Genomic DNA, 16886 nt, shown 5'->3' on the forward strand with positions numbered 1-16886 from the left:
GGAGTGCCACAAGGATTGGTGTTGGGCCCTCTACCTTTTGTCATTTACATAAATGGTTTAGATATGAGTATAAGAGATAAAGTTAGTAAGTTTACAGATGACACCAAAATTGGAGGTGTAGTGAACAGTGAAGAGGGTTACCTCAGATTACAACAGGATTTGGACCAGATGGGCCAATGGGCTGAGAAGTGGCAGATGGAGTTTAATTCAGATAAATGCAAGGTGCTGCATTTTGGGAAAGCTAATCTTAGCAGGACTTATACACTTAATGGAAAGGTCCGAGGGAGTGTTGCTGAACAAAGGGACCTTGGAGTGCAGGTTCATAGCTCCTTGAAAGTGGAGTCGCAGGTAGATAGGATAGTGAAGAAGGCGTTTGGTATGCTTTCCTTTATTGGTCAGAGTATCGAGTACAGGAGTTGGGAGGTCATGTTGCGGCTGTACAGGACATTGGTTGGGCCATTGTTGGCATATTGCATGCAATTCTGGTCTCCTTCCTATCGGAAGGATGTTGTGAAACTTGAAAGGGTTCAGAAAATATTTACAAGGATGTTGCCAGGGTTGGAGGATCTGGGAATAGGCAGAGGCTGAACAGGCTGGGGCTGTTTTCCCTGGAGTGTCGGAGGCTAAGGGGTGACCTTATTGAGGTTTACAAAATTATTAGGGGCATGGATAGGATAAATAGACAAAGTCTTTTCCCTGGGGCCGGGGAGTCCAGGACTAGAGGGCATAGGTTTGGGTGAGAGGGGAAAGGTATGCAAGAGACCTAAGGGGCAACGTTTTCAAGCACAGGGTGGTACGTGTATGGAATGAGCTGCCAGAGGATTTGGTGGAGGCTGGTACAATTGCAACATTTAAGAGGCATTTGGATGGGTATATGAACAGGGAGGGTTGAAGGGATATGAGCCAGGTACTGGCAGGTCGGACTAGATTGGGTTGGGATATCTGGTCGGCATGGACGGGTTGGACCGAAGGGTCTGTTTCCATGCTGTACAGCTCTATGGCCATGCTAAATTGCCTGTAGTGTTAGGTGAAGGGGTAAATGTAGGGGAATGGGGCTGGGTGACTTGCTCTTTGGAGGGTCGGTGTGGACTTGTTGGGTCCAAGGGCCTGTTTCCATACTGTAAGTAATCTAACCTAAAGGAAAGCAGACCGAATACCTTCTGAGGAAGTAGAAGCGTTGGTGTGATTCCTTATCCAACCTCTTCTCCCCTTCGATGTCTTGCCTAGGCAACCACTTCCCTCCCCGGTCCCCAACCAACATACCACCAACCACAGCCGACTGGAGTGAAGCCTAGGGCCTACAGAGTAGGCCAATGAACTACCACAGAGATTGGCCATTCGCTGTGTGCTGAGCAGCTCCCAAGTGTCAGCTGATATCTTTAGACTTTGAATATGTTGGAATATTGGGATGAAATCTTCAGAGATAAGGAATGGCTTGAATAGTGAGCCAGTAACAGCTGAAAGTAGATTTTTCTTCCTGGCTGGTTGCTGACCGCTCTGTCCCTTGACCTTGCCTTAGAGTGTGTTCCCGACCGGATTCCCAGGCGAAAGGCCTGGGTCAGTCTGGTGTTGCTTTTCTACCCGTTCCCTCTCCCCTCGAAGGATGGGTCCTGTTCCCAATGGCGCTGGGAGACTTTGTTTTATTCTGTTGCCAATTCCTTTCTAGCGAGCCAAACATTTTTTTTTCCCCTGGAGCCACGTGGTTGTTTCCTTTTTAATTTGCTATTTAAAAACCTGCAATTAAGCTTCTAGTGGTGGGGTTCTGGGAGGTGTGTATTCCCTCTCTGTGAAAGGTGTTTGGTGAGTGAGTCATTGTCGTGCGACAGCGGTACCTGTCTGAAATCCAACTTCGAACATACCTAGCACCAGGCTCCTGGTTATAGAGCTGTCAGGCAGTCAGTCTAGTAAAGATGGAGTTTCCATAGTCTTACTGATCCATAGAGCTGTTCTCTCATTAGAGAGACACAGAGAGGAGGGTGCTGGTGGTGGTTTAACCTGAGGGGGTCACCATATCTTGGGTGAGGTTAGGAGAAAGGAAGTAATTTGTGCTAACTTTTCGCTAACGTAGGAATTGAACCCATGCCATTGCCATCTCAAACCAGTTGCACAACCAACTGAGCTATCCATCTCAGATTTTTCAGAGTGTAACCTTGTTGGCTTTGTTTCTCTGCTTCCTCCCCCACTCCCAATTCACTATCTGCTGACGTTTTACCTCAATGTTTTGAATTGACACTGTCATTGGGATGGGCAGAGGGAATATCAGCTACCCGCTGAAGTTGTCACTGGTTTATTTGACGTGAGCACACACCCCCATCCCCCACCCACAGAGCCTCTAGTGAGAACATAGCTTACCTTCTCTCAGAAGTTTTGTCTCCAAATTTCACTAAGGAGACATTGCATTTGTTATGAAGGTGTAGGTGTGTTCTGTACCTTCGAGAGAGAGAGAGGAAGCTAGCAAGGACTGGCTGAAAGCAGTGTGCCTTGAGCAAGGTAAAATTGTAACATTTGGTTGACACAGTGGTGTTGGGTTGCCAGAGAACAAAAACCAGTTCAAATTCGACCAATCCGTTTAAGTTATGCCCCAGATATAAACATCCAATCGAATTTGAATTTTACTGTTTGGGATGACATCAAACCAATGAAATGATCCAATATTTTGGGTTATAAAACCAGACCTTTTGAACAGTTAGGGGGAGAACTGCCAATAAAATCAACAAGTATAGATTGCCAGCCGAATAGTGCTCTGGAAGGTACCTGTTCATTTAAAGACCTGTGAACCAGAATATTGAAGAAAAGACAACAGGAAAATCTCCAGAGGAAGATACAAAGAGAAGATTTGACAGCTGGCTGGTTTTGAAATTTTGAATTCTTATTTTGTAAATCATAATCAGGGTTTTTTTTATCAGGCCAGTATTTTTGAGTGGGAAGTAAAAGATAGGTTTAAGAGAAAGGAGTCGTAAATACTTGTTTAATGTTCTCTTTTGGACTTGAAGAATGAAATTGTTAAGTTTTACTTTAAATAGCGACCTCTCTCATAGTTCTTTGTCTCCCCAAATGTAGCAGATTACGGCGCGAGTTGACTTTGTGTGTCGGGGTTAAATTAGCAGGAGGGGTTTACCCCGTGTTGCAACAGTTTGGGAACTTGTCCGTTCACTGCCCCTGTTTACTTTGCAGGCGATGAGTTAGTGACCACTATCGGAAAGCAAGGTCCCTTTCTCTAGCGAGAGAAGGGTGGTGTGTGTGTTTGTGTGCTCACTTTGATGGTTTGATGATTTCTCCTGTTTTGTTATTCCCAGGCAAGAGGTGCAGGAAAACTGCGTGCAATGGCGAAAGAAGTCACGGTTCATGTGCAAGATGAGTGCCAGCTCAGCCACTGGGGTCTTGGACCCCAGCATCTGTCGGATTTCCGTCCGCAAGGTTTGTGAGACCCCTTTCTTCACCCCCCACCCCACCCCTACAATCACAGCCAATGAATTGATTTTCCAATATCTGCTCTCTCTCTCTCTCTCCTCCTGTCCATCCTGCTCCTTGACCTTCCTGCATTCCTTCTGTGTTTTTGTTTTCATTTATTTCTGTTTTCTCCATCTTCAATATCCATCAAAGTCCCCATTCCCCCCCAGCTCCCACATCCTCCTGAGAAGCTCTCTGACCCAGTGGTTCCCAGTCCTCCTTGGGCAGTTCAAGGAAAGGGTTAGTGCCTGTTCCCCCTGTGCTATGTCCAATCCAAGGTCATAATGATTGTTTTTGGTGTGCTGAATGTAGAGAATGTTTAATTGTGTGCTTTGTACAGAGCTTGGAGGTATGGGTGTGTTGGGTGTGCCTATTCCTTTTCAGAATGTGTCTGCATATTCGGGAGGGGAGCCTTGGGGAGAGCAGGGGCTCAGTGACAGGATGGGAGCAGTGTCAAAACTTTTCTCTCATCGAGCCACAGAGATATACAGCATGGAAACAGACCCTTTGGTCCAACCCGTCCATGCTGATCAGATATCCCAACCAAATCTAGTCCCTCCTGCCAGCACCCGGCCCATATCCCACCAAACCCTTCCCATTTGTATACCCGTCCAGATGCCTTTTTAAATGCTGTAATTGAACCAGCCTCCACCACTTCCTCTGGCAGCTCATTCCATACGTGTACCACCATCTGTGTGAAAAAGTTGCCCCTTAGGTCTGTAAACCTATTCCCTCTAGTTCTGGACCACCCCCCCAAACCCCAGGCCTCCAACGTTCCAGGGATCTTTTCTGAACCCTTTCATGTTTCATTCATTCACTCTTTTTTTATTATTCAAGAGCCCAGGGAGAAAGTCAGGCCTGGTACCTCCCCACACCGGACAGTCTCTGCAGGCCAGAGGGGTCAGGCTTTTATTTTTCTACCTCATTCTCTCTGTTTTTCCTTCTCCACCACCCTCCCCCCACATCTTTCTCCTTCTGCCCCTCATCCCTCTGTCTGCATCCCCCCGCCATCCAGTTCACGTTTTAAAGGCAAACCCACCTGTGTCACTAATGTCGCCTTTTTCAAGAGAAGGAAATCTGCCATCTTTACCTGGTCTGACTCCAGATCCTCAGCAACGCCTCAGCTCCCCTCCGAAAGGCCAGAACAAGGCCCTCGGGTGTATTGAACCTCCCCAGGGTTTGGCTGGACGGATGGTGACTGTTCGGAATTGCTTTCTCGAGGGGGAAACTGGTGGGTGGGAGTTGTGTTTGGGGCGATAAATGTTGGCCTCGTCGGGGACATCCACAGCACAGTGAAAGAGTAAACTCGGAAACTCACTCAGATGTTATCTGATCTCTCCCTAGGAGCTGAAGGGCGGGAAATCGTTTGTGAAGGTGAGTGAGACTTTTCAATTGTGTTTAACGTGCCAGTGGAGGCTCTGAGGGGGCGGGGGTGTTGGGGGGGGGGCAGATTCACTACTCGAGGACAGTGAAATTTTAAATCTGAAATCATGGAAAATAGAACCAGCAATAGGCCCTACAGAGTATGCTCCAATATGATGGAGGCTGATCATCCACTTCAGTCCCTCTGTTATCGCCCATGCCCTTTGAACTTTATCCAACTCCTTCCTGAAAACATTCCATGTCTTGGCCTCGACCACTTTCTTTCAGAGGCTGCCCACTCTCTGGATGAAGACATTTCTCCCCCCTCCCCATCCTCAATGGCCTGTCCCTTTTATATCTTGGAACTGTATTTCATGTACGTAGAACCCTAAAAGCTGCCACCCAAGGTTGATGGGGTTGTTAAGCAGGTGTACGGTGGGTTGACTTTTTTATTGGTAGGGGGATTGAGTTTTGGAGCCACGAGGTCATGCTGCAGCTGTACAAAACTCTGGTGTGGCCACAGTTGGAGCATTGCGGAGAGTTCTGGTCAGCATGTTCTAGGAAGGATGTGGAAGCTTTGGAAAGGGTTCAGAGGAGATTTAATAGGATGTTGCCTGGTGCGGAGGTAAGGTCTTGTGGGGAAAGGCTGAGGGTCATGAGGCTTTCTGGTGGAGAGAAGAAGTGGGGGCGGGGTGGGTCCTATTCAACTTGTTTTCATAGTCTCTAGTTCCAGTGTGAGGTGGAGGCAGGTTGAATTCAGGCGATCGAGGGGACAGAGGGTAAATAGTGGGCAAGATGTTTGGGGTGGGGAGGGCGGGAAGGTTGGCACGAGGTAATGATGCTTGTTTTGAAGAGCCACTGAACTCCTTCTGGGTGGCACGGTGGCTCCGTGTTTAGCACTGCTGCCTCACAGCACCAGGGTCCTGGGTTCGATTCCCGCCTGTCTGTGTGGAGTTTGCACATTCTCCCTGTGTCTGCGTGGGTTTCCTCTGGGTGCTCCGGTTTCCTCCCACAATCCAAAGGCGTGCAGGTCAGATGAATTGGCCAGGCTAAATTGCCCATAGTGTTAGGTGTGTTAGTCAGGGATAAGTATAGGGTTGGCCTGCAGAGACTGTCCGGTATGGGGGAGGTATCAGGCCTGCCTTTCTCCCTGGGCTCTTGAACAATAAAAAGAGTGAATGAGTGAAACATGAAAGGGTTCAGAAAAGATTTACAAGGATGTTGCCGGGGTTGGAGGGTTTGAGCTGTTGGGAGAGGCTGAATAGGCTGGGGCTGTTTTCCCTGGAACATTGGAGGCCTGGGGTAGGGGTAGGATAAGTATTGGAAATGTGTTGCTGGAAAAGCGCAGCAGGTCAGGCAGCATCCAGGGAACAGGAGAATCGACATTTCGGGCATAAGCCCTTCTTCAGGAATGAAAACGTCGATTCTCCTGTTCCCTGGATGCTGCCTGACCTGCTGCGCTTTTCCAGCAACACATTTCCAGCTCTGATCTCCAGCATCTGCAGACCTCACTTTCTCCCCGTAGGATACGTATTGGGTGGGTTACTCTTCGGTGGGGCGGAGTGGATTAGTTGGGCCGAAGGGCCTGTTTCCACACTGAAGACAATCTAATCTAATCCTTCTGCATTTCAACATGAATCTGAGCTGTATTTTTAGTCTCTCACTCCAGAAACTGAGCAGTAGTCCATTCACCCCTTTTCTGGTCTGTCATTCGTGATTGTGATTTTTTTAACTTGTTCAGCATCTCATGTCAGTTGCATGACACTAATCTTTTTTTGCTATAAATTCGGTGTCTTATGGTCCTGCCCACGAGTTACCTGATGAAGGAGCAGCGCTTCGAAAGCGAGTGCTTCCAAATAAACTTGTTGGACTCCAACCTGGTGTTTGTGTGATTTATAACTTTGTCCACCCTGGTCCAACACTGGTATCTCCACATCAATTGTGACTGGTCCATCCAGCACGTTGTCCCCCAGCTGCCCCAGACTTGACTGCGGTGCTGGAAAAGCACAGCCGGTCAGGCATCATCCGAGGAGCAGGAGAGTCGACATTTCGGGCATAAGTCCTTCATCAGGAATGTGTGGTGAAGAGCTTATGCCCGAAACGCCGTCTCTCCTCCTCGGATGTTTCCTGACTGACTGTGCTTTTCCAGTGCCACACTCTCTCTCCTGACTCTGATCTGCAGTCCTCACTTTCTCCCAGACTTGATCGCTTTCTGTCAAAATGAACTCCACAGGCTTATTGCTCTGGGAGGAGAAATTTCTGTCCCAAATGATTTAGACTGTGTATCCTTAGACCATAAACCACCCCCCTCACCCCGTTCTGGGATCTTCCCCATCCTACTATTGGGAAGATCCTTCTTGCATCTGCCCCGTCTAGTTCTGTTAGAATCATCATAGAATCCCTACAGTTTGGAGACAGGCCATTTGGCCCATCAAGTCCACACTCTTTCTAAAGAGTAACCCACCCAGACCCATTCCCCAATCCTATTACTCGACATTTATCCCTGACAAATGCACCTAACCTACACGTTCCTGAATGCTATGGGGCAATTTAGCATGGCCAATCCACCTGAACCCACACGTCCCTGAACACTATGGGGCTATTTAGCACAGCCATTCCACCCTAACCTGCACATCTCTGGACTGTGGGAGGAAGCCAGAGCATAGGTTTCTATGAGATGACGCCCACTCCATCTTTTGAGCTCCAGTGGGTACAACCCTAACCCCTGATTCGACCTCCCCCTGTGCTCCCAGAACGAGCTGCCCAGCCGTACTGTCGTTGATGTGTTGTCCTTATTTTAACACTGTCTCCCCTCTCCCTCCTTGCAGCTGGGATTTGTGGACCTGAACCTGGCGGAGTTTGCGGGCTCCGGTTCCACCGCTCGCTGTTACATCCTGGAGGGTTATGACACCAAGAAAACGCGACAGGACAACTCCATCCTGAAGGTAGCTGGCGGGAGGGTTGGTGTGGGAGTGTGGTCAGAAGGGAGGGGCGAGGTGGGATTAGTGTCGGTGAGAAAGCGTTAAGTAGTGGGGGGGGGGGGGGGCGCACTCCACTTCCAACTTCCTTCTGGCACCTCCATTGAGTGACCATTCCCAATGTGAAGGGCCGCTGCTCCTTTCTGAGACGGTTCACAAGACCGGGGTCCAGGCTGAGGGACTGGTCCTGCTGAGCAACTGGACAATTTTACCGGACTGTGCGGGCAACCCAGGGACAGACTGAAGGTGGCGCTGCAGTCATGAGGGCGAACCTATCAGATGAGACATTAACCTGAGTCACCCCACCTCAGATGGGCACTCAGATAATGACTTATTTAAGAGTTTTTTTTCCCCAAGTGGGTGGGTCTCTTTCCCCCTGTATGTGAGTCTCTCCCTTTCACTGGTCTGTGTGTGTATAAGGTACAGAGCTCTGGAAGTGCTGGTCACCTCCCATTGAGTCACGGTGAGGGGTCCTCGGGGGAGTTGGGGGTTAGCATCGTTGCTAACTGTGTGCATTTATTGTCACTGTCCAATTAAAACGGAGATCCCAAATTCTACTCCGTGGCCTGGGTGTCCTGGCAAGGAGCCCAACTCTCTCAGGTAAACGATGGCGAATCTGCCCGTCGAGGTTATCTCTCTTTAAACGTGTGTATTTGTTTGTGGGATCGCTGACCCCATCCCTAACTGCCCAGCTGCCATCCACAAACCAGCCACTGGTTCAGGAGTCATGGCAGATTTCCCATCCGAAGGGCAGTAGTGAATCAGATGGGGTTTTTCAACAATTGACCTTCGTAACTTTTCAGATTTTTAAAAAAAAAAATTGCGAATTTCTCTCCCTGTCCGGGTTGGACTTGAACCCACTCTCCCACCCCCAGTGGTATAGGCCAGTCAGCTCGCCCAGTGACATTGCTGCTTTGCTGTAGACTCCTGTCAGATGGGGGAATGAAACAGGAGTTGGTGTGTGGTGCTAGAAAAGCACAGCCAGTCAGGCAGCATCCGAGGAGCAGGAGAACTGACGTTTTGGGCATAAGCTTTTCGTCAAGAATATGGGGAGGGGGGGGCCCAAATGGGCTGAGAGATAAATGGAATGGGGCTGGGGGAATGTAGCTGAGTGTGTGATGGGTAGGTGGAGGTCGGGGGTGATGGAGCTGAGCGGATAGATGGGCAGGTCGAGGGAGCGGTGCAGAGTTGGAAGATTGGATCTGAGATCAGGTGGGGGGAGGGGAAGATGAGGAAACCAGTGAAATCCACATTGATCCTGTGTGATTGCAGGGTCCCAAAGCAGAAGATGAGGCTTTTTTTTCCTCCAGGCGTCGCGTGGTTAGTGTTTGCAGGGGCTGGAACTGGAGGGTTCCTCACGCAGTATGGGCTGATGGAACGCTGGGGCCTATCATCCTGCCCTTTCCCATTCAGACAGTACCCCTCACCTCGGGGACACTCCCTGTCTGCCCTCTGGCTCCGAGAGCTGACCCCCATGCAGTTCCCAAGCAGAGGTCCCGGTTCCCTGCAGCAATCCCAGTAGTTTGTCCAGCACCAGCTGGAGAATGAAACCCAGTCCGGAGCGGGACAGGGACGGGTTCCTCCAGGGAAGGTCCTCCAGCATGCAGGAGGAGTGTTCCCAAAGTGAACAGAATTCCCCTGAAATTCCTTGGGCCTGTGTATACTGACTTTTTTTTTCTTTCCCTCCCCCTCCCTCTTTCTCCCCCACCTCTTTGTTCTTTGCCTCCCCCAGGTATCCATCAGTCTTCAGCTGTTGTCCGGTGATCCCTGTTTCAAGACGTGAGTAATTACCATACGGTGGGATGCTGGTTGCTTTTCCCTCCCCTTTTCCAATATCCAATTCCCCACTTGCTTCAAAATTTAAAAGCACAGTCCAAATTGTGATGCCTCCTCCCACCCCACCCCCATCAACTGCAGACATGCTCCGATCTGATTTACCTGTGGTCTTATTGAAGGGCAGAGCAGACTCAGGAGTTGTCAGTGTGTCCGTTTTTAACCCTGTCTCTATAGGGTCTGGCTCTGCGTTGTTTTCCAACTCTTCCTGTTTTGGTTGTTGCTTATCCCAGTTGGATGTGTGAAGTGACCCTGGGTTTTATTATCAGAGTAACCTGCCCAGACCCATTTCCCTACCCTATTACTCTACATTTACTCTTGACTAATACACCTATCCTACGCTGTGGGGCAATATAGCATGGCCAATTTACCCCAACCTGCACATATTTGGATTGTGGGAGGAAATGCACACAGATGCGGGGAGAATGTGCACACTCCACACACAGTTGCCTGAGGCTGGAATCGAACCTGGGTCCCTGGTGCTGTGAGGCAGCAGCGCTAACCGTTGTGCTTTGCTCGAAGGAAAAATGACCCATATTCCCCACAAAGCGCAGCAGAAAGTCTGCAACAATCCCCAAAGCCTTGATACCCTTCCTATGTTGTTTGTCTTCTGAGTGCACTAATCCACCAAGGACTAGTCAGTGTTTTATAAATTTATAGTACATGGCAACGCCCCTTTTTAATTTCCTTTTGAGGAAAGCGCTTCTCGAGTGAATTAGATTAGATTACATTACAGTGTGGAAACAGGCCCTTCGGCCCAACAAGTCCACACTGACCCGCCAAAGCACAAACCACCCATACCTCTACATTTACCCCTTACCTAACACTACGGGCAATTCACCTGACCTGCACATCTTTGTGACTGTGGGAGGAAACCCACGCAGACATGGGGAGAATGTGCAAACTCCACACAGTCAGTCGCCTGAGGCGGGAATTGAACCCGGGTCTCTAGCGCTGCGAGGTAGCAGTGCTAACCACTGTGCCACCGTGCCGCCCACACCGTGCTTGTCCTATGATCTTCAAGATTCTTGTACAGTGCGCTTTCTAGTGTTCAACTTGCCGGTGGCGCCTTTTTTAAAACACAGAAAAGAAATGTTTTTAACTTCCTCATTTCTTGCTCCCCACAGGCCACCCTCCACAGCACAGCCCATTGAGGTCCTGGGGCGGCAGAATTCCCTGGCTCCGGACTGCAAAGGAGATGATGGTAAAGGGAGCCCCACGTCAGAGGGTGGCTCTTCCAAACTGTCGAGATCCAGGTCCTTCCTGGCTGCAGGTAAGAGGAGAATCGCTGAGCTCCCCTCCACCACTTCCCTGTTCCCTGGCTGGTTTGGGAGCAGCAGGCTGAGCTATACAAGATTCAACCCCAACATACGGGTACTGAGGTCGGGGCAATTATCACCGAACGTCCCAGAGGGCTTGTCGTCCGGGAGGCATGGTGGCTCACGGCGCCAGGGACCTGGGTTTGATTCCAGCCTCGAGCGACTGTCTGTATGGAGTTTACACATTCTCCCAGTGTCTGTGTGGGTTTCCTCCGGGTGCTCAGGTTTCCTCCCACAGTCCAAAGATGTGCAGGTCAGGGTGAATTGGCCAGGCTAAATTGTCCCCGTAGTGTTAGGTGCATTAGTCAGAAGGAAATGGGTTTGGCTGGGTTACTCTTCGGAGGGTCGGTGTGGACTTGTTGGGCCGAAGGACCTGTTTCCACACTGTAGGGAATCTAATCTAATCTTTACGTTCACCAAACTCTGTCTCTATGAAACATTTAATCCACCCACCTTCCTTGCAGGGAGACTGCTTAATCTGGAGTTTTCACACAGCTGTCAGTGGGAGTTGGCTGGGTGTAAATTGGTTTGGGGAGAGTCTCCTAGCTCTCTTCCAATGAAGAAATGGCTTCCTCCTGTCCATCCTTGCTCGAGGTGAAACACCACAGTCTACGAGGCTATGGGTCATGTGGTGGAAAACGGATTGCATCGCGGAAATGCTTGATGTCTGGTGCAGGCACGATGGCCTGAAGGGGCCCCTGATATGCTGCTGAAGTTTTGACTCGAAGCCCTGACATAGCCTCAGGAGTAGGCCATTCAGCCCATCGAGTCTGCTGCTGCCTTCAATGTGATCGTGGCTGATCTGATCATCCACAGCTCGGCTTTCCTGCCTTTTTCCCCTCGATTCCCTCACTGTTGGAAAATCTGTCTATCGCTGCCTGGAATATATGTAATGACCCAGCCTTGGTGCCTCTGAGAAGAAATTTCCCTTCCTCTCACTCTAACATGTGACCCCTTATGATGTCCTCTGGTCCAAGGCTCTCCTATGAGGGGAAACCAACCTTTCCCCATCTCCCCTTCCAAGTCAGAGATTCATAAAATCCCTACAGTGTGGAAACAGGCCCTTCGGCCCACCAAGTCTACACCAATCCTCTGAAGAATAACCCACCCAGACCCATTCCCCTACCCCATTACTCTACGTTTACCCCTGACTAATGTACCTGACCCCCACATCTGTGAATACTACGGACAATTCCAGCACGGCCAATTCACCCTAAACTGCACGACTGTGGGAGGAAACTGGAGCATCCAGAGGAAACTGACGAAGAATGTGCAAACTTCACACAGACAGTCGCCTGAGGCTGGAATTGAACTCGGGTTGCTGTGAGGCAGCAGTGCTAACTACTGAGCCACCAAGTCCTCTAAGTATGTTTCAATGAGGTGGCTTCCCATTCTTGTAAACTCCAATGAGTACAGACCCAACCTCACCTCCCCATAAGACTATCCCTCCATTCCTGGGATCACCTGAGTGAACCACCTCTGGACTGCCTTCAATGCCATGTATATCTTGCCTTAGATAAGGAACCCAGTTGTAGTAGTATTCCCAGTTGGTGGTCTGACCTTTGCCTTTGCATAGTTTTGGCAGAATCTCCCGACTCTTATATCCCTCTCCCCCTCCCCCTCCCTCAGGGTAGGCTTCCCTGATTGTTGCGTCAGTTGTTAAGTGCTCTGGGGTGCGCTGACTCAGCTAAACCCGCAATCTTGTTCTATTTTTCTCCCCCCAAGCGGGTGTGGTGGAGGATTTGGAAAACACTACCCATGTTGCTCCGGAGGAAGTGATCCGGCAAAGGCATTCCCGGAATTCTAGTGCCTGCAGCCAAGTATCAAAGTTTTCAGGTGAGTAACGTCGCTCGTGGGAGGGGTAAGAGGAGGGGAAGAGGGCTGCTCCCTGTTTGTACCCATACCAGGCTGGATCTTTTCTGGTGTCAGCTCTGGTCCACACGGTACCCGGCTGTTGGACTGTGTGGGGCATCACACTGGAGCACCAATTCCATTACGGGTATCCCCCCGCTATCCGAAAGTAGTGTCCCTATGAAATCTTCTGTAAGCCAAAATGGTGTAAAGTGAAGAAGCATTAATTTATTTGGGAAATTTTTCACCTTTTTTATTTTTCTATAAATTGAAAATCCTCTTTGGTTAGCGAAAACAACTACTAATGTAGGTCTTTTGTCAAAGCCAAGTTACGTCAAGCAAACTTTCAAAAAGCAGGAGATACCTGTATTCGGAAAGCCACCTTCTCCAGAGGATAATGGGATAAAACTCTGGGATGGGATGCTTGAGATGTACTTGACTGAAGTGGAGGGGCAGAGGTGGCTTTTGACTGGGATGGGCTATAATCATCCTGTATCTTTATTGATGGCAGATTGGTTACAACTGGTATCACTTCTCCCACCCTCCTGCCTCCCATTCCCATTGAGACTACTAGCTTTATCTGTGCTCCAACTGAGTCTGTATGTGTGTGTCATGTTATTGTATAAGGTCACGGTTCCGATAGATATATCGAGGTTACATTAACCAATCAGATGAGGCTATCTTTGGCTGGAGAGCCCAGGCAGTCCAACACTAACTTCTGACGGAGGCAGACCAGTCTGAGGGAATTCTGTCTGACCAGCCAGGTCACTTGGTACTGATACGATCAGCCACTGCGTCATGGTTACGACTGGTTCCCGAGAAGGAGTGGGGTGTAGTCCTTGGGGCTAAAGGGAATGGGGGAGAAAGCAGGAACTGAGTACAGAGTTGGAGAATCGGCCGTGATGGTGGGAGAGGATTTCGAGGGGCTGAACGGCCTACTCCTATTTTCTATGGCTCAGTGTCGTCTTGCTGGTGGTCTATCCTTTTTACCATTGGCCCCCAGACCCAGTATGGGAATGGTGGATTGTTGTCTGCTATAGCCAACCCACAAATGGGTGGGTAATACGGGGGAGGGGTTGGGTAAGACGCTCTCTGTGTCGAGTTACTAACCTGGAGTCTGCCTCTTCCTCCGTTCCTTGCCCTCGCGGTAGGTTACAGCTCAGAGTGCTCCCCCTCCGTCTCCCGCTCTGAGTCGACCCACCGGCGGGAAAACTCCTCCGGGAGCAGCGGCCTCGGGAGCATGGCTGACGTCCGGGATCTCGGTCCGGAGAAATCTACGGTGCCCTTCAGACCGCCGCTGCGTTCCGAGCAACTGTCGAGGTAAGGTCCGGAGAAGGTGGACGGGGGCGGGAGTGGTGAAACTTTTTAAGGTTGGTTTGCGTTAGCTTGACAAGGAATGTTGCTTTCCACCCAAAACAACCCCCCCCACCCCGGGCCGGGAAGACCTGGTTTCGAGCCCTGAGTGTGAAAACCCAGGCTGCAGCACTGAGAGGGTGCCGCAGTGTCAGAGGCACCGTGCTCCCAATGAGGCTGCTTGACCAATGAGACTGACCCAGTCACAGCAAAGGCAACCTCCACCTCATCAAGGTTTTTTTTAAAAAAGATACCGGTGATGTGCCATGTGAAAGACTGATCCAGTAGGGGAGGAATCCCTGCAGTGTGTGAACTGGCCATTTGCCCCAATAAGTCCACACTGACCATCCGAAGAGTATCCCACTCAGACCTATTCCCCTACCCTGTTGCTTTATATTTACCCCTGACTAAAGCACCTAACCTACACATCCCTGGACACTGTGGGAATTTAGCACGGCCAATTCACCCTGACCTGCACATCTTTGGACTGTGGGAGGAAACTGGAGCACCCGGAGGAATTCCACGCTGACCGGGGGAGAATGTGCAAACTCCACACCCGGTTGCCCGAGGGTGGGATCGGTCCCTGGCGCTGTGAGGCAGCAGTGCTAACCACTGAGTCAACGCAGTTCAGTTCTTGCACCTCAACTACATGCACTACAATGTGTACAAATGATCTGAAAGCGGGGACAGGGTGTAACATAGCAAAGTTGCAGATGATACTAAAGTAAGTGGGAAAGCTTACAAGGAGATGAAAATCTACAGATGGATACTGATGGGCTAGGAGAATAGGCCAAAATCTGGCAGAGAGAGTTGAATGTGGATAAGTCAGTTTTGGCCTGGAAAATAAAAAAGGCAAATTTTATTATTTGGAATGGGAAGCATGAATCGCAGAAAGTGGGTGTGCAGGTGCATGCAGCACGTAGTAGAGAAGGCAAATGGAGTCTTGGTAATTACTGCAAAAGGGCAGGATTATAAAAGTGGGGTTGCAATGATATAAGGCGTCCGTGAGACCACATCTGGAGTGTTGTTGAGTTTTGGCCTCCTTCCTTGAAGAAGGATGTGGTGACACTGGAGGAAGTTCACTCGGCAGATTCTAGGAATGAAACCGCTATCCAGTGCGGAACAGTTGAGTAGCTAGGGTTTGTACTCGCTGGAGTTCAGCGGAACGAGGAGGGGGGAGATCTGATTTCAGGTATTTGAAATGCCAAAGGGGGTAGATAAGGTGGACATTGAACAGACTCGTTTTTCCCCCTTGTGGGACCCTCGAGCAAAAAAAAAGGTCACGGGTACAGAGTGAGATGAGGAGAAATTACTTCTGAGGGTTCTGACTCCGTAGGAGTCACTGCCCCAGAGTACAGTGGAGGCAGAATTGATCGACAGATGCAAGAAAGAAATATGATTTGGTGTTGGACTGGGGTGTACAAAGTTAAAAATCACACAACACCAGGTTATCGTCCAACAGGTTTAATTGGAAGCTAGTGTGCTTCCAATGGGCTCTGGGGAGCGGGCAGGAAGGTGGAATTGAGATCAGAAGATCAGCCATAAGCTTGTTTAAATGGTGGAGCGGGCTCGAAGGGCCGAATGGCCCAATCCTGCCCCCGACTGTGAGGTTGATGGTGGTCGGGAGCATGGCAGAGACACTTTGTGAAGGGTAGCGCGGTGACGGTGCTGGCGGTGGGCGGGTCGTGCCTCACGGCTCCCTCTTTGTGGCCGCAGGCGGAAGAACGAGGCGGCGGAGAGCCGGCCCACGGGGGTGGAAGACACGCGGGTGGACGCGGACGACATCGTGGAGGAGATTGTCCGGAGTCAGGACTTCAGCCAGTCCAGCAACACGGAGGGTGAGGGCCGGGCCGGGACAGGGCGGGGGACGGGCGCTCACGAGGTGCCTGTGCGGCGTGAGGGAAATCTGGCCGCTTGCGGCCTCTGTGTTTTAGAAAGGTGCTACGTAAATGCAGATTGTTGTAGTCCTAATTCTCTCTCTCTCTTGTTTTCCTCTTGCATTTTTCTTTTGCAGACAGCGGCCTGCAGCTGTACGTGGGTCGGGATGGAACAGTCCGCCTGGGGGGCGTGCAGAGCGAGAACAGGTAAAGGAGGAAGCCGGGACACTGCAGAGGGGCCGCGTTCTTTTACACCCCACTTCCCCCTCCCCCCCCCCCCCCCCCACACCTCCCACCCCCCCCCCCACACCTCCCACCCCCCCCCACACCTCCCACCCCCCCCCCCACACCTCCCACCCCCCCCCCCCACACCTCCCACCCCCCCCCCACACCTCCCACACCCCCCCCACACCTCCCACACCCCCCCCCACACACCTCCCACACACACCCCTACACCCCTTCCCCCCCCCACCCCCATTCCACTACACCCTTCGCCCCCACCCCCATTCCCCCTACACCCTTCCCCCCCCCCATTCCCCTACACCCTTCCCCCCCCCCCCCCCAATTCCCCTACACCCTTCGCCCCCCACCCCCATTCCACTACACCCTTCGCCCCCCACCCCCATTCCCCTACACCCTTCCCCCCCCCCCCATTCCCCTACACCCTTCTCCCCCCCATTCCCCTACACCCTTCCCCCCCCCCAATTCCCCTACACCCTTCCCCCCCCCCCCCCATTCCCCTACACCCTTCCCCCCCCCATTCCCCTACACCCTTCCCCCCCCCCCATTCCCCTACACCCTTCCCCCCCCCCATTTCCCTACACCCTTCCCCCCCCCCATTTCCCTACACCCTTCTCCCCCCC

General features: G+C 51.0%; 1 protein-coding gene across 2 annotated transcripts in view; it reads left to right on the forward strand.

Annotated features, from left to right (window-relative positions):
• LOC122541404 (early estrogen-induced gene 1 protein-like) overlaps positions 1–16886 on the forward strand; it is a 44976-nt gene that overhangs the window by 15782 nt on the left and 12308 nt on the right. For both annotated transcript variants that reach the window (XM_043678145.2, XM_043678146.2), the window contains exons 3-11: positions 3297–3417; positions 4795–4824; positions 7641–7757; positions 9523–9569; positions 10751–10896; positions 12668–12778; positions 13945–14113; positions 15863–15984; positions 16161–16230. In XM_043678145.2, the coding sequence (XP_043534080.2) occupies positions 3297–3417; positions 4795–4824; positions 7641–7757; positions 9523–9569; positions 10751–10896; positions 12668–12778; positions 13945–14113; positions 15863–15984; positions 16161–16230 (933 nt within the window). The remainder of the gene's footprint in view (positions 1–3296; positions 3418–4794; positions 4825–7640; positions 7758–9522; positions 9570–10750; positions 10897–12667; positions 12779–13944; positions 14114–15862; positions 15985–16160; positions 16231–16886) is intronic.

Source organism: Chiloscyllium plagiosum, unplaced genomic scaffold, assembly GCF_037043375.1.
Source record: "Chiloscyllium plagiosum isolate Xiang-an unplaced genomic scaffold, Cpla_swu_hap1 HiC_scaffold_35, whole genome shotgun sequence".
NCBI classification, from domain to species: Eukaryota; Metazoa; Chordata; class Chondrichthyes; order Orectolobiformes; family Hemiscylliidae; genus Chiloscyllium; species Chiloscyllium plagiosum.